Below are 25,677 nucleotides of genomic sequence, written 5' to 3'. Positions count from 1 at the left end.
ATTGGTGCGGAGGCAGCGCGGTCTTAGTGAGATCGAGACAGACAAAATGATCTCGCGGGCCGGATGTTTCCCACCCATGTCCCTCTACGTCTATGCAGGAGATTTGCAGCTCTGTATAAGAAAAATGGAGCTCTGACTGTTATAAATATATAATAAGAAATGAATCCGCACAGAACATTTTCATGATAATAAAAAGTGGAGATTCACTTTAAGGGTGTGTGGACTGTAGAAATAGCTCAAGACTTACCCCTTTATGGGGCAAAACAGGCACTGGGTTCTTCATGCTCTGAATGGGGGGCCCCCACTTTGATGCCTGATACAAGACGCTCTCTATTCCATGTATCCCCCCAGATATAACATATACCGTCGCACTATTGTAGAATCACCGACCTTCAGATACGTATTTGCAATATTTTTATTTCATGTTTTATTTGTATTGATTTTTTTTTGTAGTAACTTGTAACCACTTTTTGGTAAGTAATGTACCCGTCTCCGGCCCTGACCCTCGCTGTAACCCTGCCAGATAACAACCTGCTTGGCACACGCGGCAGAGCGGAATATTTAACACATTCTCATTCTGAACAGTTTCTCCTAAAATGAGTTTTATCTGTTTCTTAACCATTTCTCGCTGCAGAAATGTTTTCATTTTTTTATTTTAGTTTTTTCCTCCTCACCTTCTAAAAGCCACAATGTTTTTCCATTTATATCGCTGTATGAGGGCTTCATTTTTTCGAGGTTCATTTTTTCACAGCACCATTTATTGTATTTATTGTACCATATATATATGAATTTTGTTCTACGGGTTAATAGGATTACGGCGATACAAAATGTATATTGTTTTTTTTATGTTTTACTACTTTAACAAAAAAAAATAATAATATTTATTGGTAAAAATAAAATGTATTTTGCGTCGCCATATTCTGAGAGCCATAACTTTTTTATCTTTCCGTCGATTGAGCGATGCGGGGGCTTTGCGGGGCGAGCTGTAATTTTTATTGCATGCGATCTTTTTATCACTTATTATTTCATTTTTTTGGGGGAGATCAAGTGACTAAAAAACTGTGATTCTGGCATTTTTATATTTTTTTTTTTTACTGCGTTCACGGTGCGGGTAAATAACAATATTTTGTAATAGTTCAGACTTTTTACGGATGTGGTGATTCTCGTTATGTTCATTTTTTAGTTTTTTTACATTGTTTTTGGAGTAAAATGTTGTTTCTTTTTTTACTTTTAATATTTTTTTTTATTTAACTATATTTTAACATTTCTTTTAGTCCCCCTCGGGGACTTGAACCAGCGATCGTTAGATCACTTGTATGATATACTGCAATACTAATGTATTAAGCCCTTAATAGCAGCAGAAAGATGGCAAACCTGGGGGCCTTCATTAGGGTGGGGAGCGATGGGCAGTCCCCCTTTTTCGGACGGCTAAGATACCACGCTCGCTATTGACAGCGGCATCTAAGGGGTTAAACGTGCGGGTTTGTAGTTATCTACGATCCTGCGCGCTGCAGTGACATGTCGGTTGTAACACACAGCGGACACCCGCATCTCATGGAGCGGGCTGGGTGTCAACCAATAACTAGGCTTAGGCTTTGGCATATTTATTATTGTAGTATTAGATAGGTACAGATGTAGCAGAGCTGATGCAGTCATTATACTCTTTAGTCATGTTTTTTTGTACAGTGGGGTAACTCCGAATTGATATAATGTAACAGGTTAATAGGGAACTACTGGGTACACACCCTGATACCATGACAGACACATCGGACCAGCTCAGCACTGCTACATCCATAGTCCACCATTACAGTTCCCCCACATTTGGCATGTTATACATTGATGTGCAAGTAGAGGATGAATCACTGCACAACTAGTCCTAGGCTTTACTACATCGGTTACTGTAGTATTAGATTCCAATGTAGCAGAGCTGATTTAGTCCTTAAAGGTATGCAAATCTTGGGTGCCAATGTTTGGGGTTTTAATGTAATGTGTGTATTTTGTAATACAAAGCATTTTTCTAATATAGTTTTATTAACAATTCTGCATGCGTTTCTGTACTGCAGCTTCTATGTATCACTGTACATAGAAGCTGCAGAACGACATCATCAGCCCAATTCGTCAGTGGTCAACTTAGACTTTATCAGTGTTAGGCCCCTTTAGGGTACGTTCACACAAAGTGTTTTCAGCCGTTTTTCGGGCAGTAAACGTCACGAAAAACGGCTGAAAAATCGGAAGCAGAACGCCAACAAAGATCTGCCAATTGATTTCAAAGGGAAAAACGGCGTTCTGTCCCGACGGCCGTGTAAAAAAACAGACGCGAAAAATAAGTACATATCACTTCTTCAGCCGTTTTTGGAGCCATTTTTCATAGACTCTATAGAAAAACAGCTCCAAAAACGGCTGTTAAAAACGCCGCGAAATACGCGAGTGGCTTAAAAAACGTCTGAAAATCAGGCGCTGTTTTCCATTGAAAACAGATCTGTATTTTCAGACGTTTTTAATACCCTAAGGGTTACATGACGTGTCAGAGACACACAGGACCGGTCAGCCGATCCGTCAGTCCAGCTCACTGACAGATTTGTCTGACAATGTCGTTCTGCAGCTTCTATGTACAGTGATACATAGAAGCTGCAGAACACAAACGAAGCAACATTTTTAATAAAAGTATTCCAGTAAAAGTGTCAGGGAATACAAACATTACGAAAAAATGACATCATAGGTTTTCATAGTCTTAAAACATTTTTATGCTTTTTTTTAATAACAATTCTGGAGCATCTTTTCGTAGAACTCTACGTTGTGCCGTTCCTCTGTTATTCCTCCTAGAAATGTATTAATAAATTGACAACTGGGGGTTTCCAGTTGGGGGAGTGTCCCTACACAGACTGACTGAATGTCCAATCAATGCTGAAAGAGCGAGACTGTAGGGACACGCCCCTTTGACAAGGTGAATGTAAGGCTATGTTCACACGCAAACTCAAAAACGTCTGAAAATATGGAGCTGTTTTTTACGGCCGTTTTTGGAGCTGTTTTTCTATAGAGTCTATGAAAAACGGTTCCAAAATGGCTACAGAAGTAACATGCACTTCTTTTTCGCGGCTGTTTTTTTTACGCGCCCGTTTTTCAAAACGGCCGTGTGACACCGGCTCGTCGGAACAGAACGCCATTTTTCCCATTGAAATGGGCAGATGTTTGGAGGCGTTCTGCTTCCGATTTTTCGGCCGTTTTTTGTTAAGCATGTGAACATACCTGTAATGATGGGGGTAGGGAAACAGACAAGTGAGCCCTAATCTACCCGCCACTCAGTCCCTGCCTACTTGCAACGACCCGCCCTAGGCGACGGGGTACAACTGGGCGACGGTCCCTACACTCAATAGGTGCACGACAGACAAACAGACAAGGGTACAAAGAAGCCAGGGAAATGGGGAAGTTGCCCACGGGGACACCGTGAGCAACAAGAGAAGTAAACGAGCCGAGTCAAACCAGGAGATGAGCGAGGTGCAAAAACGCAGAGCAGAAGAATGGTCAGTAAAGCCAAGGTCAAATACAAGCAGAGGATCAGTAGTTCAAGAAGCTGCAGCAGGGCCAGGAAACCAACAGAGAAGAATCACAAGCAAAGGAGGAACAGGAAAGGCAGGTATAAATAGACAGAGGGCGGGAGCTAGCTCCGTCTGACCAGGCTGTGATAGGCTCTCCCACTCCTAAGCCTGCCAGCCTGAGTGGTGGAAGATGGAGTCAGTCTCACAGACATAGAAGCAGGTGCAGACTGATTACCTATGGGCGTCGACACAGAAGTTGTGCCTGGCAGATCCTTTACATTACCCTAACATGGCGGCAGCTTCCCCCGGTAAAATCAGCTATTCATTAAGGCCTTATTTACACGAGCGTGGTAAACGTCCGTGTGACGGCCGTTGAAACAGCGGGCGTCCCACGGACCTTTGTAATTCAATTTGGCCGTTCACACAGCCGTTGTTTTTCAATGGAGCGCGTGAAAGGTCCGTGAGAAAATAAGACATGTCCTATCTTTTCATGCATCACGCATCCCTCCATAGACTCTCATCTATGGGGGATGCGAAACATCGCGTCCCGCAGCGCAGTGCACGGGTGCACCTCGGACGTGAAAAACTGCAGTTTTTCCATGTCCGAGATGCGCCACGCTCGTGTAAATAAGGCCTAAGGGTGGCGGGAGCCGGACCCGCTCTGAAAGGCGATGTCTGTGATGAGTAGACCCCTTTAAGGATATCCTAAGGGTGTGTTCGCACGGCCTATTTTCGGCTGTTTTTCGGGCCGAAAAATCGGACGCAGAACGCCTCCAAACATCTGCCCATTGATTGCAATGGGAAAAACGGCGTTCTGTTCCGACGGGCCGTTTTTTTACGCGCCCGTTTTGAAAAACGGCCTCGCAAAAAAATGCCAGCGAAAAAGAAGGTCACTTCTTGAGCTGTTTTTCATAGACTCTATAGAAAAACAGCTCCAAAAACGTCCGTAAAAAACGCAACGAAAATCGCGAGTGGCTTAAAAAAACGTCTGAAAATCAGGAGTGGTTTTCCCTTGAGAACAGCGCCATATTTTCAGACGTTTTTGCTAAGCGTGTGATCATACCCTAGCTCCATGAGTTACGGGTGCAGAGCCGGGCACAGTGGTGGGATATTATGTCGCTCAGCGCAATGTCTGCAGGTCAGTTTATTGCCGCCATTACTCTTACGAGCTCATGATCGTTATTATTTGCATTTTTCGCTTCGCTGATTCGCTTTATTGTATTGGGATTGTTAATTAAAATATAAACGTTTTATAGGATGCGGCAGAATGAGGTGCGAATGCGCATTTCACGTCCTGCTATTATTATAGATAGGGTTGTGCAAGCCTCGTGTCAAAAAGCGAAATGCTGTTATAGTGGGTTTCTAATTTTCTGTAAATAAAGATTAATTAGTGTATAACGAAGAGTGGTACAATTTTCTAATATACTTTGTGTTTCAATTCTTCACCATTTTCAGGAACTCTGCTTGCTGACATTGAATAGGACCCTTCATTGCTTCATTTCTTTAGATAAAAATCAGTCCTGGTCATGTGTTGGTACAAGACAGAGCTCTGTGCACCTGTGTGTCCGTATCATAAGACATATTATTATGCACTGAAGTAAACAATGGATGACCGCAAGCAGAGATCTTGAAGACCGTGAGAAGGAGCTGTTGTTTAGGCCACATTTATTAAAGAACACCTATTCTGACATCTGTTTCAGTAAATAGGTGTATTCCCCTTGAAATGTCAATCCAGAAACTTATTTTCTTAGACGTCTGTGTTGTGCCATTCCTACATTATTCCTCCTGGAAATGAATATGTAAAGTAAATTGACAACTAGTTGCGGCTATTTCCTTACACTTTCAGAGCTGATACTAGCACACTGTCTGGGAGCATACACTATTGAAAAGAATAATGGTAAGGGCCAGTTGCAAATTGAAATAAACATTTCCAGGAGGAATAACAGAGGAACGGCACAATGCAAAATTCTAAGAAAAGATGCTGCGGAATTGTATTTTCATGGGGAATAGAAGTATTTATTATATATATATATAAAAAAAAACATTTCAGGATAATCGACAGCTCCTCTTTAAAGTAAACTAGGTGAAAATTGCACCAATTTTTGCGCAGATCTATACCAGCACATAGCAATCATAGATTTTATGTTTGAGTTCAAAATGTGCCTAATTTTTTAATAATAATACTAATAAATAATAAAAATAATAATAAAAAATAATAAATTTGTTGCAAACCACTTCACCTACCACCTTTACTTAGACTGGCATATAATACTTCAGCCTTAGCAAATGTGGGCCAATGTGTCAAAACTGTCTCACAGAACTGACCTTGCCTACCTGTGGCCACCACTAGGGGGAGCTTTGGAGCGTACTACATTAAACAAAAAAAATAAACACAGTGTGCAATAAGTTCTTAAGCTCCCCCTAGTGGTGACTGCAGGAAGCGAGATTTTTGGTGTCTGGTTGCTATAGGCTAGGGGCTCTCAATTTATGTCTCTGTTGAGACAATCCCCTGAAAACTAAATTCAGCCGCAGCTTAGGTATCTCTCATGTCCTAGACTCCAGTTGATAGCTTTTGCCTGTACTGACACATTGTAACAAACTGCAGCTGTGTGAGCAGCAGGAATAATCAGCTTCTGAATGTAAACGAGAATGTTTCCAACCGCTGATCGCAAGCAGATATCTTGAAATGGTGAAGTATAGTAGAAAAATGCAGAACTTTATATTATTTACTTAAAACCGGAGAACCCGTCTCCTAAATGTTTATCAGTGAACTCTCCCTTCCCTCTGTAACTCTGCTGGTCTTGTTGGTTCTAGATGCGGATCTTGAGTTTGGCACCGTGCAGTGGGGCGACAGCGGCCTCTATTACTGCCTTGTGGCCGTCTCCGATGATCTTGAAGGCAAAAATGAGGATCGTGTAGAAGTCCTTGTAATGGGTGAGTACTAAACCAAGGCTTATATACAGATGGGAGTAGGAATCCGTTATACAATTGTGACCGGAGGGGGTTCATTGAGGATATGTTTTCGGGACCCAGCAAATGTTACGGCTGAGGCCTCAAAGGGCACTGTGAAAGGCTGCAACTTATTTACATTTCTGGTGTAATAAAATCAAAGGTATTGTTCCCTGTTATCAGCCATTTAGGTTGAGGATGACTTCAATGGGATAACTTAAAAAAAATGATTTCATTTTTTGGTCCACAATTCTGTGCTGGTTAATTTCATAATATATCTTTATAGGGGTCGGAGCTCCATTTTTCTGATACACAGCTCCAAATCCCCTATTACCCTTCTCACAGCTATGGAGTTACATTCTGTCCGCCTGTAGTCACCACTAGGGGGAGCTCAGTGGGATCTGTAACACTCTGTATACGTGAGTGAGCTCCCCCTAGTGGTGGCTACAGGTAGGCAGAATATTAGCATTTAACTCTATGTCTATGCAGGGGATTTGGAGCTGTGTATCAGAAAAATGAAGCTGCGACTGGTATAAACATATATTATGAAATGAATCAGCACGGAACATTAGATTAAAAAAAATGTCTCTTTCCGTGACCCCCATAGACTGTATTGGTGGGCCTTGGCCACCTCTCTATTGAAGCATATGGAGGATATCAGGACTTGTTACACATTTGGTTATGCCATAAATAACTAAGATGGGAATACCCCTTTAAGTCTGTCTTCGGCCATCTCAGTAGAAGCTCGGTAGAAGAGTTGTCAGAAAAAACGACCCGAGTCATGTTTTAAGGGTCGGATATTGACTCTCAGGGTAGTCACCTATAGGTGGCACTAGAGAGAAGGTTTCTTCCTTCTGGAGGAGAGCTATTTTGCATACTTTTTTCCCAGGGAGCATTGCCCTTATGACCTCCTACCAGCTGGATCTCCTCAAGGAGAATCAGTATCTTCCAAGAGCTGCAACAAAAACTCATCCCTCTTGATGGTCCTGATTGCCCCATCTGCCATATTTCGGCGTAGCGCTCATTAAAAACTCCTCTGCATAGAACTAGGGACTGAATTCTTGAGAAAAAAAAAAGGGAGGGATGGACGTACAAGTGATACCTTATCAATATGTGTCACTACTTTTGCAATATAACGGGATGCATGGAGGTCAAGAGTAGTCACCTGCTTGTTGCAGTGCGTGTTGCTAGGCAACAACAAGCCCACACTTTCAAAAGCCATTCCTAATGACGTCCGTTGGATTCCCTGATGAATAATTGCATTAAGAACTGTCTTTTTTTTACTGGAGCTTCTTTTTATCAGTGACGGAGGAGGCGGAGCGCGGAGATATTGGGTTTTCTTTAGAAATGAATGTTAATTCGGTCTGCTTGGCTTGGAGGTATAATTTCTGCTTAAATGCAATGTTTAAAATGTGATTAATTTAGGAAGACATCATTACTGCAGCTGGGGACTGAGGGTCTATTCAATTATTAATATTTGCACCACTTGGGAATATACCGCAGCTGTGAATATTTCGTCTGTTCGATAATTCCGCCTTTTTGACGTATCCGGGATCCTCGGCTCGGTATCTAGATACAGAACTGCGACCGTAGCAACTTCTCCTCAAATGATTAACGTAGTCATTAACCCATCGCCCTCCCAGGTGACATAACGACGCGGTTTAATTGCAGAAAAATTCTGAGAGACGGATTTATTAGGCGGAAGATACAGGATATGGTCGGAGAGCAATCACCTGGATATTGATCCCCTGGCATTGGGCAGGATAGTTTATACGTAGCCATAAATTTTTTTGATTAAATAAGCACAGGAGTAAAAATTATATCATTCATACAGTGTGATACGGATGTGCTTGGGTTATTATGTATATAAAATTGTGCGAAAAGTATTTGCCCCCCTTCTAGATGTCCCCTACTAGTTTTTACAGAGAACCGTTAAAGTATATATATATATATAATATAGGGAACCGGAGTATAGAAATGACACTTTTGGATTATTACAGAAAAGTTATACCCATGAGGGTTATGACAATTTGTGTGACCCGGTGACAGAAAAGGAAGCTCCATAAGAGCTAATATGGCTGACATTGGGAGCTGCCAGTCAGCTACTTCCTGTCCCAGAAACCTGACGTCAGGACATTCCTGGAGCACCAAACAACCGGTTACATCCAGAGACAGCGAAACCCGAAAAGACGTAATACTTCTCACAGCTGAGAGTTTGTTACACTTGTATGAAGTCTAGGCAATCCCCTGTGAGCTAAACAGCTTGAACTGATGTGACGATTTCTCTAGATTGGATACAATCTTGTAGCTTTGATAAGTATTAGGTCTGTAAGGATTTCAAGCCCCAGATTTAAATAATTATCCCATTCACTGACAGCAAGCAGAGATCTTGGAAATGATGAGGAATTGAAACAAAGTATATTAAAAAAATTGCAGAACTTTTCATTATACAATGGTGAAGGTTTATTTGCCTACAACCGGAGATCTACAGCATTGTTTAGATGGATAACGGGGGGTCATGTGGCCCCTTCTCTGACCCCAGTGCTTGGCATCTGCCAGTACCGGGCTCCACATTGACCAGGCCTTACCCAGCGTTCACTAATCCTGCCCTTTGTTTTCTTCAGCTTCCTCTGTATGGAATTCTTATCACCCTCAATCTCCAGCCTTCTGTGGGATCCCACGTGACGCGCTTATTGAGTGGCGCACATTCCATCCTTCGCCTCGTGCGGATACGTCACACAAAGTTGATGCAAATCGCGAATCATAGGCAAACACGCGACGATCATCTGTTTTGAAGGATTACATACATTCCACTCCGGATACCAGCACTGAAAGGTCGGGGAGATGACAACGTTAGTGAATCATCACGGCTACGCAGCGTTGTACATTTGGACGCAAATTAATTAGACGGAAAAACAGATGCTACATGGTGACATTTACCCCTTCGCTGGATCAAATTAGGAAAAAAAAAAATTGGAAATCTGGAAAGAAAAGGCAGGGGAGAGGGGGAGATGTTCTGCAGGGAAGGTCATATCTAATAAAGGGGTGGTCTGGGTTAGAAAACCCATTTTAAACACCTTATTAGGGAATTATGAATTACTAGAGGGGGAGGGTTTCCCTTTCAAGAGTGAAGGGCGGCTACAAAGAACGTTTTTTGTTTTGGAGAACCCAACAAGTCTGACAATACTCAATACAGCCCAATATTTTCAATGAGAACTGTGTAATACTTTATTTCTCCTGTGGTGGCGCTGCAGCAGAATTGAACACTTGCTGCCGGTTTCATCACAGATCACATCTGATCGCTGGGAGTCGCAGCAGCCTGTGATCAGTCTATGGCTGGTGGACCCGTCTAACAAAGAGGGAGTATCCCCAGCGGAGGACCTCTTTAGGCTGGGGTCCCATGGTGACTTTTGGTCACGTGATGGTTACGGTCAAATCCCATCCCAAATTCCATCGTGTGACGGGAAGAATAGTGCAGCATGCAGCGCTACTCTTCCTGCAAAACGATGGACACCCGCAGGACCAGATTATAATCAATAAGGGTCCATCAGGCACCACTGTCGTTCGTCGTGTGATTAATCCGACACCACCATCATGGTTTTCTGTTAAAATGGAAACCATGACTGCGGTGTGAACAGAGCCTTATACATACAGGAGGCTCTCGGCTTGATCTCCTGTAAATAGATTGGATCATAAGTCTTATCTTCTAGTCTCCCGCAGTTTGGTCCTTGAGCAGAAGATATTCCTTCAAAAAGACCCTTGAGATTCAACGAGACTCTTGAAATTATCAACGCCGCCCTCCATTTATGAGAAGATTACTCCACTATCAATAGAATGGGGGATCCTAGGAAATGAAGAATATTCTGATTAAAAGGCTTTTCCTGTCATATATATACGGCGTATCCATAGGAGAATCCCACCACTGCGACCCCCACCGATCAGGAGAACAAGCTCGGAACCCCCATAGACTGAAATGACGAACGCCATGGACATGCGCGGCCATATCTACACTCAATCTCTGCCTGGATCCAGGGGACCCCCACCCACCAGACACTTGGTTTTTCCTATGGGTCACCCTGTTATTATGTAAAATGGCGCCATGTGGACGCCCGGAGAACACGGCTCTCAAGACTGGAAGACCATAGGCCACGGGCAGAAATCAATGGACCCATTGGACACCCATTGATTGTCATGATTTATTCACTTACATCAGGGGTCTCCAACCCGTGGCTCTGGCTGTTGGGAAACTACATCTCTCAGCGTGCCCTGACGCTATGTTGGGAGTTGTAGTTTCACAACCGCCGGAGAGTGGCATGTTGAAGACCAACGATTTGTATGGTGGTTCCAGTAGTAACGAGGAGCCATACAAAAAATAACTTTCCGTAGCTGTAAACCTCGGATTTAAACGCACGGCATGAAAATTCACACCGCGAAGGCGAAGAAGAGAATTATTGAGCTTAGAGATAGTCAAGATGGAGACGCTGGAGGTGCTCGTCCGCAGACAGGCTGTGGTTTTATGATAAGACCACTTATCTCCCCGGCCGGACGCTCAGCGTAGCGCGGTGTGTAGAGTTCTGCTCCGGGAGGCTCATTAATAACAATACGGCAGTCGGGCTGTCACCGGTTCACCTCGGTCTTCTCGTGTCAGCGAAGTAGTCTCACATTTAGCAGAACGTGGTAACTTCGCTTAAAGGGATATTCCAGGACGTCCCGAAGGTTGCAGCCGCATTGTAGACGAACGCTAATGATTCTCCCTGTTTGTATCATTTCTCTCTCCACTCCATACACTGCAGCAATCCTCCATCAGGGAGGGGCCTATTGTATCTAGATTACTGGTATATGAATAGAATTCCAGAATTACAGTAGATACTGACACACAGGCAGAGCTGTAGGAGAGGGAGCAGGCACAGCCTAAGGGCTCGTCCACACATAACGGATTTGCTGCGTATTTTCCGTCCGGAATGAACAAATGTCATCCACACGCTGCGGAAAGTCAGTCCAGGAATTCACCTGCGGTGCGTCATTTTGTTCCCGCAGTATGTCAATTATTGCTGCGGAAAGTGGACTGAATTCCTGCGCTAATCTGCACTATTTTCCGGAAATTTGTTTATGCGGAAATTCTGCAGCACATCCGTTGTGTGTGGACGAGCTCTTGCCGCTGCAGAGCTTTTTGGGTTTATATCTTCTTCAGAGCCTACGGAAGATTGAGCCACAACCTCTAGAGATTGGCGACTATTAGTAGTTGTCATCCACAGTGTTACCCATGAAGGGGACGAAGAATCAGAATAATAAAATACCTAACACAAGAGGGCGCCACCAGCAATGCGACGAGTGGTACCGGGCACAGTTGTTTGTACGGACGCTGCGGATGACCCTTCAATGCTCTGATCGGCGGGAGTCCCAGAGATCAGACCCCAACTGATCAAAAAAAGATGGCCTCGTCTAAGAAATGAACACCTTATTGTGTGTTCAAACTGAGCGGTTTTGGCCCGTTTTGGCTGTGCGTCCAAAAACCGTATAAAAAAAAACCGCATACTTTTTAACACGATTTTTTAACTCGTAGCATTTGTTGTTTTGGACGTGTGAATATACCTTGACTGCCCTAGACCACCAGGGATGCTTAAATTAACCCCTTACTATCCTAGAACCCGAGCGATGATTAAATTAACCCCTTACTAACCTAGACCCCGAGCGATGATTAAATTAACCCCTTACTAACCTAGACCCCGAGTGATGATTAAATTAACCCCTAACTGCCCTAGACCCCCAGCGATGATTAAATTAACCCCTTACTATCCTAGACCCCCAGCGATGATTAAATTAACCCCTTACTATCCTAGACCCCCAGCGATGATTAAATTAACCCCTTACTATCCTAGACCCCCAGCGATGATTAAATTAACCTCTTACTAACCTAGACCACCAGCGATGATTAAATTAACCCCTTACTAATCCAGACCCCAAGCGATGATTAAATTAACTACTTACTGCCCTCGACCACCAGCGATTATTAAATTAACCACTTACTGCCCTCGGCCACCAGGGATCCAAAAATTAACCCCTTACTGCTCTAGACAACCAGGAATACTAACATTAACCCCTTACTGCTCTACACCACTAGGAATGCCTGTATTAACCCATGCACTGCCCTAGACCACCAGTGATGTTTATATTAACCAGTTAGGACCCTAGATGCCATGGATATTTGATCATATAATAGTCTTTGTGTGAGATCACATCCCCTTTTTAAAAAGCCAATATTTTTGGGTGGAAAAGATGGCTACCCAACATGTGGTGTATATAAATCTATATACCAGGTCCGTAGATTAGCACTTAATGGTAAACTAGTTGTTTGAGTGCTTATTAATGTGACGCTGACGGCATTAACCCCCCGCGCACACAATCACACACAATCCTTTATCCTTACTAATCGTCGCTCTACATCACATCATTTACATCAGGAGAAAACCTTTTTATTATTTTTGTAGTTGCGAAAAATTGACAGAAAAAGCCCAGAAAAGTATTGGTTGCCGTGACAACGTCTTCACTGCACCTTCCACCTCGTAATATCTAAAACCCACATCACAATGTGAATAAAGGAGAAGGGGTAAAACACAAGCGAAAAACAAGAGCCATAATGTCTGTTTACACTGTCAGTGCGGCGCAAATACAGGACGGAGAAAAGAAAAACACATCATTTACATTCAACGAACAGAAAACGTCCAGTCACATCCATAGTGCAGCAAATATTCCTTAATGGTTTTATTTTTATTCTGAATGTGTCTCCCATCAAGAAGAAGCGCAGATTATATATTCTCCTGACCCGGGAATCCGTTTTCCCCTGAGCTCATTGTCGCCCCTTGCTGAGTGATGCATTTCATGTACAAGAACATAACTACTATAATACTGTCCCCTATATACAAGAATATAACTACTACAATACTGCCCCCTATATACAAGAATATAACTACTATAATACTGTCCCTATATACAAGAATATAACTACTATAATACTGCCTCCTATATACAAGAATATAACTACTATAATACTGCCCCTATATACAAGAATATAACTACTATAATACTGCCCCTATATACAAGAATATAACTACTATAATACTGCCCCCTATATACAAGAATATAACTTCTATAATACTGCCCCCTATATACAGGAATATAACTACTACAATACTGCCCCCTATATACAAGAATATAACTACTATAATACTGCTCCTATATACAAGAATATAACTACTATAATACTGCCTCCTATATACAAGAATATAACTACTATAATACTGCCCCTATATACAAGAATATAACTACTATAATACTGCCCCTATATACAAGAATATAACTACTGTAATACTGCCGCCTATATACAAGAATATAACTACTATAATACTGCTCCCTATATACAAGAATATAACTACTATAATACTGCTCCTATATACAAGAATATAACTACTATAATACTGCTCCTATATACAAGAATATAACTACTATAATACTGCCCCTATATACAAGAATATAACTACTATAATACTGCTCCTATATACAAGAATATAACTACTATAATACTGCTCCTATATACAAGAATATAACTACTATAATACTGCCTCCTATATACAAGAATATAACTACTATAATACTGCCCCTATATACAAGAATATAACTACTATAATACTGTCCCCTATATACAAGAATATAAATACTATAATACTGCCCCTATATACAAGAATATAACTACTGTAATACTGCCGCCTATATACAAGAATATAACTACTATAATACTGCTCCCTATATACAAGAATATAACTACTATAATACTGCTCCTATATACAAGAATATAACTACTATAATACTGCTCCTATATACAAGAATATAACTACTATAATACTGCCCCTATATACAAGAATATAACTACTATAATACTGCTCCTATATACAAGAATATAACTACTATAATACTGCTCCTATATACAAGAATATAACTACTATAATACTGCCTCCTATATACAAGAATATAACTACTATAATACTGCCCCTATATACAAGAATATAACTACTATAATACTGTCCCCTATATACAAGAATATAACTACTATAATACTGCCACCTATATACAAGAATATAACTACTATAATACTGCCCCCTATATACAAGAATATAACTACTATAATACTGCCTCCTATATACAAGAATATAACTACTATAATACTGTCCCCTATATACAAGAATATAAATACTATAATACTGCCCCTATATACAAGAATATAACTACTATAATAATGGAGGATGCGACAATTAAAAGCAATGAGGTGGTTGTTTGCTATGGATAACGCCTCTATTTTTTGTGTTTATTTTTATATATGAGGTTTCCTTTTGTTTAGCGGTGCATCTATTGCAGTGAACGTGTCTATTTAAGACGCTGCTAAAAATCTCTTCTCCCCTTTGACGTAATGACTCAGTCTTATTAAAATTCTATTCAGCCACATACTGAGACGGGGGACTGATGAGATGGCGGCCTGCGGTAATTTGCTCTCAGAAAGTCTGCTCTCTCAGCACGCAGCGCTGTACCGGGGAGAAGACGGTCGGACGTGTGACCTTTTGCCTCAGCAAACTACACAAAATGAAAAGACAACGAAAAGGTCACGGAGAACGTGCAGCGCTTTGTTTCGTTTTTTAAATATTGAACCCTTCTCCAGAATGCATTCATGTTCATTATTACACATGTTCTACAATCTTATATTATAAAAACATTAAAGCTTAAAGAAAAAATGAAAAACATCCCTTATTATTTCATATTTTTTTGTCAATTTAAGTTTTGATTTATTTGTTATTTTACAGAATATGATTATTCTGTTTTTTTGCAGCGCCCCTTAATGTATTCTATAGTTTGTGAGTCTTGGTTGCCTAGAAACCGCATTACTTCCTGTCTTAGTGACCACTATTCGAGCACATGGGGTCTAATTACAGCGTTTTCCAAGAGTGGAAAGACGGACGGGGATATGTGGCCTATACAGCCACATTACCTCCAAAAAAGTCATATCAATAGTGGCACCATGGGTCACACCAGGGATAAAAACTAAAAAGCCCTTGTGACCGAGCCAGCAACAATGCCCCCAAAACAGCGACAGCCACAACGCCCTTATAACAGTGACAGCCACAATGCCCTTATACCAGTGACAGCCACAATGCCCTTATACCAGTGACAGCTACAATGTCCTTATACCAGTGACAGCCGCAATGCCCTTATACCAGTGACAGCCGCAATGCCCTTATACCAGTGGCAGCCACAATGTCCTTATACCAGTGACAGCCACAATGCCCTTATACCAGTGACAGCCGCAATACCCTTATACCAGTGACATCCACAATGCCCTTATACCAGTGACAGCTACAATGCCCTTATACCAGTGACAGCTACAATGTCGTTATACCAGTGACAGCTACAATGTCCTTATACCAGTGACAGCTACAATGTCCTTATACCAGTGACAGCCGCAATGCCCTTATACCAGTGACAGCCACAATGCCCTTATACCAGTGACAGCTACAATGCCCTTATACCAGTGACAGCTACAATGTCGTTATACCAGTGACAGCTACATTGCCCTTATAACAGTGACAGCCGCAATGCCCTTATACCAGTGACAGCTACAACGCCCTTATAACAGTGACAGCTACAACGCCCTTATACCAGTGACAGCTACAATGTCCTTATACCAGTGACAGCTACAATGTCCTTATACCAGTGACAGCCGCAATGCCCTTATACCAGTGACAGCCACAATGCCCTTATACCAGTGACAGCTACAATGCCCTTATACCAGTGACAGCTACAATGTCGTTATACCAGTGACAGCTACATTGCCCTTATAACAGTGACAGCCGCAATGCCCTTATACCAGTGACAGCTACAACGCCCTTATAACAGTGACAGCTACAACGCCCTTATACCAGTGACAGCTACAACGCCCTTATACCAGTGACAGCTACAACGCCCTTATACCAGTGACAGCCACAATGCCCTTATACCAGTGACAGCTACAACGCCCTTATACCAGTGACGGCTACAACGCCCTTGTAACAGTGACAGCCACAATGCCCTTATACCAGTGACAGCTACAATGACCTTATACCAGTGACAGCTACAATGCCCTTATACCAGTGACAGCTGCAATGCCCTTATACCAGTGACAGCCGCAATGCCCTTATAACAGTGACAGCCACAATGCCCTTATACCAGTGACAGCCGCAATGCCCTTATACCAGTGACAGCTACAATGCCCTTATACCAGTGACAGCTACAATGCCCTTATACCAGTGACAGCTACAATGTCGTTATACCAGTGACAGCTACAACGCCCTTATACCAGTGACAGCTACAACGCCCTTATACCAGTGACAGCTACAACGCCCTTATACCAGTGACAGCCACAATGCCCTTATACCAGTGACGGCTACAACGCCCTTATACCAGTGACGGCTACAACGCCCTTGTAACAGTGACAGCCACAATGCCCTTATACCAGTGACAGCTACAATGCCCTTATACCAGTGACAGCTACAATGCCCTTATACCAGTGACAGCTGCAATGCCCTTATACCAGTGACAGCCGCAATGCCCTTATAACAGTGACAGCCACAATGCCCTTATACCAGTGACAGCCGCAATGCCCTTATACCAGTGACAGCTACAATGCCCTTATAACAGTCACAGCCGCAATGCCCTTATACCAGTGACAGCCACAATGCCCTTATACCAGTGACAGCTACAATGCCCTTATACCAGAGACAGCTACAATGCCCTTATACCAGTGACAGCTGCAATGCACTTATAACAGTGACAGCCGCAATGCCCTTATACCAGTGACCGCTACGATGCCCTTATACCCGTGACAGCCGCAATGCCATTATACCAGTGACAGCTACAACGCCCTTATAACAGTGACAGCCACAATGCCCTTATAACAGTGACAGCCACAAATCCCCCAAAACAGCGACAGTGCCTCATAACAGTGACTGTCACAGTGCTTCAAAACATTGTCGTATTGGTCTTGGCCACAATTCCCCCATAACAGGGACAGCCATGATACCTCTTTACAGTGACAGCCACATTGCCCCTATAATGGTCTAAGCCACAGTGGCCACAGAAACAGCCAATGCACCACCATTACACAGTGCCCGTTGTTGTGACAGTCATAATGCCCCCATAACAGTCATTGCCTAATTGTCCCCATATCAGTGCTAGCCAGACTGCCCTTGTATTAGACAGCCACTGTGCCCCCATAGTCTCAGCAAGTCATTAGCACTCTTTCCTTCTCCACTCTACTGTTTTTTTTTAGATCGGTGAGGAAAGGGAGCCCCTCTCTTATGATCCCACGATTCCTAACATCCTAAAGTTTTCTGCAGGGTGGTGGCTGTCAATCACAAATGTCCCCTTCCCCCGCAGGTGATCGTATGGGTACAGCGTTGTAAATGGATGCCACTGGTAGTTAAATACTAGCTCTCAGCAGTGCAGGACGGGAAAGAGTTAATAAGCTTCAACATTTTAGGTTTTATAGTGGTATTCTTCCACATGTAGCGTTCCAGGGTTCCCATAACTGGGGCCCTATTAAGTGGTTCCCTGGAGAGGAGACAATACTTTACCATATATGCCAATGAGTATATGTCTTGTTATTGCGCCCATTAGTTTACCCTTCATAGAACAGGCTTGAGACAGGTAACCTTGGACCCTAAAAATTACCCCAATACATGAACGTCTTTGGTTTGTTTCCAAACTCAAAAAAAGGAGCATTGTACTGCACATCTTCTAGACCTCATGGGCTTGACCTGTACTGAGCAGAATATGTCGGCTGTCAGAACAGTATTATCCATCAAACGTGATGAGCGTGGAGAATTTATTATCTTGTTGGGCACTCACGGGACTAGGCGAAACTAAGGTTTCCAGGGCTATACGATATTGTTTCCGGCCTTACGTTGGTTAGTGTCTTATGTGGTACCTTCCACTGATGCCCCCACTTATAGTGGACCATCAATAAACTAGTAAATGTAGCTAACTCCTGTGTAGCCGCCTTTCATAGGTTTGGACATCAAGGGTTCAAGCTCAAGGTATCTGGACCCTCAGGAGCAGTGGTGCCGCCTTCCATAATGACCGCACAGGTGGTACACCTCTAAGGCTGGTCCTGATGGTTGCACTGATGAAGACCAACAAGCCTGATGGAGCTGTATGCTGTTGGAATACATACCTCAGTCAGGGGCGAGTAGAGGAGAGTAGGCCCCTAAGCAAGAGCAAATGGGTCCCCTACTGTTGGTGGGTCATCTCATCATGCTATCCTCCTTGTCGATCCTCCTACTCCTCTCTAGCAGAATATTAAGGACTTGTGGCCTTTGGGCTGCTTTCCCCTTCCCTTTTTAGCCAATATGGTAGTCCCTGTGTATAGGGAGAAACATGGGGCAATCTGATTTGGGCCTCCTTCCTTCATGGACCCCATGGCAGCGCCCTTGGCATCTTCTGTAATATTTTCGCCTTGTGCTATTCATTAGTGGTTCTGAATGCAAACTTATACACACCGACAAAAAGGAATTATTTGCTTGACCCCACCATTGATACCAAATTGAGGATTGGTCAATTTGTTTTTGGTCTTGTGATGGAATTCTGTTTTAAGAAGGTGGCACAGTACTTTAGTCATTCAATGAAAAGATGTGTGGCTACTTGGATCCCAAGACACCATAAACTTACTGGTCCGCATATCCTATAATAACTCTCCAAGTTATAAAGCGATAAATCCCAAGAAAACTGGAGGACAACATTTGTAGGAGCTGGGATGGAGGCCATATGGCAAATCCACCTCAAAAGGGACTTTGTGACATCATTCAGAAGATCACTGTAATGCTTGGTATTAGACTATAAGCCCACAAGCCTACCTGGGTGCCGGTGATGGGGACAGTAACGCAGAGTAGCACAGCGTAGCGGGAACAGACCTCAGTGGCATCATGCAGACTGGTGGGAGAAGGAGTTGCACTTTACCGCAGGAGACTATTGGCAGTAGGCAGGGACAATGAATGACTGAGAACGTTATTCAGGGTGCTGGCTAACCTGGGGTGTAGAGTCTAAGGAGTCCCCCGTTTTTTACCCTTCACTTTTCTCAGGTCGCATTCCCCAGGACAGTCCCTCATAGTCAGTCTGGCTGCAGATGGTGGGTATGAAACGTCTGGTGGTCAAACAGATCTGGGTCAGTAACAGGAATACAACGTCAGGTCTAGTAATTGGCATCAGAAGACCAGGTCAAGTTCAGGCCAGAAGTTGGTACACGGTTGACTCAGATCAAGCGGATTCAAAACGGAAGCCGGGTCAAACACAGGAAAATCAAAGGGAACAAACACCAGGAAGCTCACCAACAGGGCTGGTAACCGAGCGAGAAATTCCAGGAGCAGTTCTCCTTTAAAGGACACCTTCTGATGATGTCACATTTCCCGATCCACATTACAAGCAGAGGAGAGCTGTGGCGTCTCGTTTCATGATGACACCATAGCTCTGGACAGGTAAACAGAAGGAATACAGCGATGGCGTGTGTCAGCCCATTGCTGACGAGCATATTGGTGGACACCACGAGTCTAGCCTTCCACCGATTTCCAAAAACTAGAGTGCCCAAACCACTATGGCTCCACTGAGAGATGTCCTTCATTGAAAATCTCTGACACAATATTCTATGCAATGGACCTTTTAAATAAAAAGATGTAAATCTGTGAGCAGACGTAAGGACGTGCCGGGGCCCCATAGAGCATTACAATATCTTCTTTCTGGAAGCCGGTGGTAGTCCGAACCCATAGATCTCCTGACATCTATGACGTGTTAGAAGATCATTAAACTAAAGGAACGGTCTACTTAAGGGCTTTGGAGCATAATAAGTTTACCTGCCCTGATACAGTGGGCCCTATAGGCTCGACCACTGCTTGGAGGACTTCATAGCACATGTACAAAGTGCATCATTCCACCCGTAACACCAAGGAAGAAATTGGGGCTTGGGACTTCCTGACAAAGTCTTAGTTAGATTACCACTGACCCATAGTCTAGGGGAGAAAGGGTCCTAGAGGTGATTAGCACCATACCCTGGGTTCTTTACATAAGTACTTAATTCAGTCTTTAACTGGTTTCACGTCCATGTTGGACCCAACCCAACTTTCCAGCCCTATAATATTTCAGCCCAGATATGAGCCATAATATTTATGGAAAGATTGATGTCTTCATAACTATTCTCACCTCCTGACAAGGCGAAAGAGAAATATCCAAACAATGACGTCATCAAATTGAATAAGCAATTGAGTGGGTTGAATTTCGTCTTTGAGGACGCTTACATAAAGCATGACTTAATTACAGAGAGCGGTCCATCCAGATAAATGGCTTCTGATTAGTGACCGTTCTCTTCGTCTTGATGTTCCAACGTATTCATTCCTTTCAATTGATTTTGTAGGGGAAGTTAATGCCTATAATGTCTACAGTTCTTGCAGTCTCTTCTCCGAGACAGCTCCTCGTATATAGAGGTGTGCTAATCTCCATGGATATTTCAATTCATTCTGCTGTGATTGATGGAATTCATTTGGTGAGGCCTCTGCATATGTATAGGGGGAGGGGGGTTTGTCAAGCATAATGGATGGCTACTCATTGGATTTTAAGTGGCTCAGATCCAGTTGAATGCACTTTTAATATAAGTCTCAGTGTAAAGTTCTGAGCTTGAGCCAGCAGCCTTTGTGTTCCTCGGCCACTAGCTAGTGTCAGACTTGGAAACCCCACCAGATAAATTGGTGGATCTGGACTTCAGTTTTACGGAAATAGTGCACGTTCAGTTTTATTTTTGCATCAGTGTTGCTGTAACGGGGTTGTCTGATTTTAATCACCCCTTTTTAATTGTCCTTTTAGGGCGATTAGAGTTACGAGAGGGTGGTCTCCTGTTCGGGAGCAGAGCAGAGAGCTTCAATAATGAATGGTTCTTTAAGACCTATTTCAATGAGAACTACGTCACCTAACCGGCCTCTTGCCCCAATAATAGCTTTTCACTTTCACTCATGAGGGTCCCGTTCAAACAATAATGTGTTCTCTTTACCCAAGCTCAGTGCTTGGGGTTTGGTGGAAAAATAGCCGTATGGTAGTGGTAGGCTAAATGTGTACATAGTGTAGATTGTGTTGGCCCGTATTGTACCTTCTGTAAGTTCCCAATTTTATGGGTTTTGTATCACAGATTCATACAGAATCTATGAGAAAAGAAATTGTGCCATGCTCCATCACTTTGCCGCTAGGGGAAAATTTGGTGCGTCCTGGAGGCACCATATGGCAGCACATGGAGTGCCTACAGCTTCGTAAAATGGAACCATAGGGACTCTGTGTGCCGCCTCACCTTATGCAGAAAGTCCTACAAGTAACAATAGGCATAAACCAAATAAAAACTCACCTGACTCATATTTGTCATATGTTAGGTCATGTGGGGTTGTTGCCCAAAGACTTGAGTCTGTTGCCCAATCCCGTTCAAAGCTGCCAAATTGGCCGATCATCATCTAATGTCCATCGGAAGTCCAAGTCTTGCTTCGTGAGTTGTCCAGTGTGTTCAAGGTTTGCATCTTATATAATTCCACCGATATTGCCTTGAGGTTCTCGGCTAATTTTATTTTTTTTGTCCGCCAGAGGTCTCCAACCTGTGGCTCTACTGCGGTCATTTCCAGCTGGAGAGCCACAGATAGGAGACCACTGGTGTAAAGCCTCTGAGTTCTTGCGTGAGTTCTTTTGTCATGTGCTGACCTGCCACCTACTTTGGCATTGCCATATTCAGATGTAGTAGCGTTGTGCTTGTCAGATGTAGCAGTGCAGAGTCATTTACTCAACTCATTGTCACATCATGGTGTGTTGTCTATGGTTTTACGTAGGACTGCAAGTCAACGTACCAGATGATCTTACTTAGAGAGTTATCATGACCCATTACAGAGTAAGAGAGGTGAGGGATGGATTTTGGAGAGGAGCAGCAGGAGCCGGCAGACTCTACTACAGATATCTGATAGGATGGCCAGGCGGCCCTCCATTGAGAATTGCACATGTGTGGAGGGGAGTAAAGGGAAATGGGGAGTATGTATTATAAATAATTAGCCTAGGGTTTGGTGGGCAAGGAGCCCATTCAACGGTTATCATGAACTTCATCGACCCCGGGTGGTGGGTACATTCTGATACCCATTAGCTTGTCCCAACCCTGGACCCTTTGCCAGCCGCAGGGAAACCGTTTCAGGGTGGAGCTTTAACATAGTGGGTGGAGTAAGGCATATATCATAAGTTATCTCATAAATATAAGCAGAGTAGACATATAATACATTATGACCTCTTAAAATTACGCATGACCATTACAGTCGTCCATCATTACCATTGTCTTCTATGGGGAGCGTTCAGGGCTACAATATCCTGACCCAAGCATCCATAGCAATTATATAGGCACTCAGAGATTCAATGCATAGGTCACATCCCCTAGCGATAATGCGTCCTATATCCAATCAAAAAGCTTTATATTATGCTAATGTAAAAATGTGCAGAATTGATGGAAGTAATTAGACCGGGCAGATATCACATTGATATTCCTCTTTGCTCCGTTCATGCGTGGGAAAACAAAGTTGTAATGTGGCGCTACTCCTGATTTTTATGGTATAAATATTTATGGTTCATTATTTCTCCGCTCTAATCTCTCGTATTCCCACAGTGCATCTTTACACGTCTTTATGTATATCCGTCTCCCCCCCCTCCCAGACTTATCTGCCGGCTACATATAATTTACTTTTCGTTAATTAAATTTTCGGAATTGACTTTGATTGGAAATCTGTATCTTCAGAGGATCAAGTCACTGGGGCACAGGTGGTTATATTTTATTTTCAAAAAAATCCATAAAAACTGGGCCTATTGTATGAAGAGAATGGGGGTTATCTTCCTATGCTCAGATTATGGCACCACGATACGCTCCATCTAACAAGCCCCACTAAGGGGGCAAGAAAATAATTTGTCTGTCTAGAAATCAAGAGGAACAGATAGGTAATATGAGCAAGTTAGATACCATATGGTGTTTAGATATCCTGGTAATTGTATATGTATCATGATTTGTTTTTTAGTGTCCGTTCCTGTTGCCCGGTGGATTTTTGGGCCTCATTCCTTAGGCTTCATTCACACGTCAAATCGGCCGTGTCAATTCGGATGTTTTTCACGGCCGATTTGCACCCGTGTGGGTTCTGTTGTCACGGATCGCTCATAGACTTGAGTCTGTTGAGGGATACAGGAAAACGGGCATGTCCTATTTTTTCCCCGGGAACTAAACGGCTATGTGAATAGCCCCATAGACATGCATTGATTTTAATGCAGCCATGTGACAGGCGTTAAAAAAACGTCCGTCACATGGCCAATTATACCTGTAGTCTGAGTAGGGCCCTAGTGTTTAATGACTTTGTGTCCATGGTATTTTTGAACCCCAGTCCCTTTTATCTTGAGACTTAGTGCTCACGTCCCTGGTGTCTAGTGGTTTAGTTCCCCAATCCCCAGTGTTTAGTGTCCCAGTCTGTCCAGTTGGTCTTGATATTTAGTGACTGACTTCCCAATTTATAGGGTCTAGCCATTATTTACCTACCTACTGAGAAAGCAGAGACAAGCCCTAGAATAAGGGAAAGAGCGGCTGTCACCTGAAAAAGCTTCCTTCTATGGCGGTGGTAGGAGTAGAGTAAGAATGCTTTTTTGGGTCACAGTTGGGAGCCATTGTTATCCTATAGAGAGAAAGCATGAGGAGCTCAACAATAATAATGTTATAGTTCTTGGGCTCTTGGGATTGCCAAAAAGAATGTGGTCAGATCGATATGAACGATGTTATGAACATTTTATGGGTTAATTTTTAAGACAGAAAGGAGCAGATAAAAGTGGAATGTTCCCTTGGAGACAATCCTGTTTAAGGGGTTAGTGCCCAATTGTAGGTGTCTAGTCATTATTTACCTACCTTGGAAGCAAATCTAGAGCTCCACACAGGAATGAGGAAAAGGAGCGGCTGTCACCTGAATAAGCTTCCTTCTCTGTTTTTTGCACGAGTGGTGGGATTTTTCTCTTCGAACACATTGTGCGGTCATTGGACTTTAGGATCTTATACAGAGGCATGCGGAGTGGGATAAAAAAAAAATTCCCGAGCCGATGGGCTTTCCAAAAAGGATATGGTCTGACAGATATGAATGATAGGCAGGTTATGGGGCTTGTATGGGCTGATGGCCAATAGAGGCAAGCTTAAAAGAAGATATGGGTACATGTGATCTCCTTGTAGATTAATAACTTATTTTTTTAGCATAGGGAGGCCCGGGGAAAAATGTACCCTCCTGGGGAACCCCTACAACTATCTCATATCTATTGCAAAAGGGACAGATTTTGCTGTTGCTATGTTCTGGGGAACCTCTAACCACGGAACCCCGGTTGGGAAATAATGTGTAGACTTGGCCCTTGTTATTTTTCTCCTGAACAGAGGTCTTCAGAGCCCCAACCATGACTAGATCTTCTGAAATGCTGGTGAAATTCAGTCATCTTCGTTTCTCCTTGGGTGGGAATCTTGCTTGGGGCAGACGTTACATTCTGACTGGTTGTCTTTTTTAATTTCCTTAAGATCTGTGGATTTAATATTCTCCAAACGACATTCCTTGTGTTTTCTGCCTAGATTTCTAAATGCTAAAAGCAGATGCACTGGGGGAATAGTGAGTGGGCAGGTTAATCCTACAGAAAAGCGCTCCTCAGCTCTATCCTAATAGTAATAATATTCTGTTGTTGAACATAAACCCCATTGTGTCTCATTTGTAGGACAAAGCGGGAGACACCAAATTATTCAGACCGCTGACAAATCCTTCTCATAATGCCGGTTGGATTTGGAGCAGGTGCAGCCACTAATGGCCACTCATGGGAGATGGGACATGTTAACATTTGCAAACGACACTGCAAAAATCTATTGAAGTTTTTACTTTCAAACCACAGCCGCTACAAACCCAGCACGAACTTGAAGGGGGTATTAACTTTTTGACACCTTTATTCAGTGGTCACTCTCCCCGATGTGTCCTTCATGGGCCGTAAGAGTCATTTGCTGATGTTCTGGGTGCTACAGAAACACAGCTGTTTTTTTGTAGTGGCCCCTTGTCCCGGCTAATAA

At 43.0% G+C, this 25,677-nt stretch overlaps 1 protein-coding gene across 5 annotated transcripts in view; it reads left to right on the top strand.

Moving 5' to 3' along the window:
- ILDR2 (immunoglobulin like domain containing receptor 2) overlaps positions 1–25,677 on the top strand; it is a 207,848-nt gene that overhangs the window by 96,961 nt on the left and 85,210 nt on the right. For all 5 annotated transcript variants that reach the window (XM_075854662.1, XM_075854660.1, XM_075854661.1 and 2 more), the window contains exon 3: positions 6,351–6,470. In XM_075854662.1, coding sequence (XP_075710777.1) covers positions 6,351–6,470 — 120 coding nt within the window. The remainder of the gene's footprint in view (positions 1–6,350; positions 6,471–25,677) is intronic.

Source organism: Rhinoderma darwinii, chromosome 2 (assembly GCF_050947455.1).
Source record: "Rhinoderma darwinii isolate aRhiDar2 chromosome 2, aRhiDar2.hap1, whole genome shotgun sequence".
NCBI lineage: Eukaryota > Metazoa > Chordata > Amphibia > Anura > Rhinodermatidae > Rhinoderma > Rhinoderma darwinii.
Note: the sequence above shows the minus strand (reverse complement) of the source record. Positions and strands in the feature narration are given on the sequence as shown.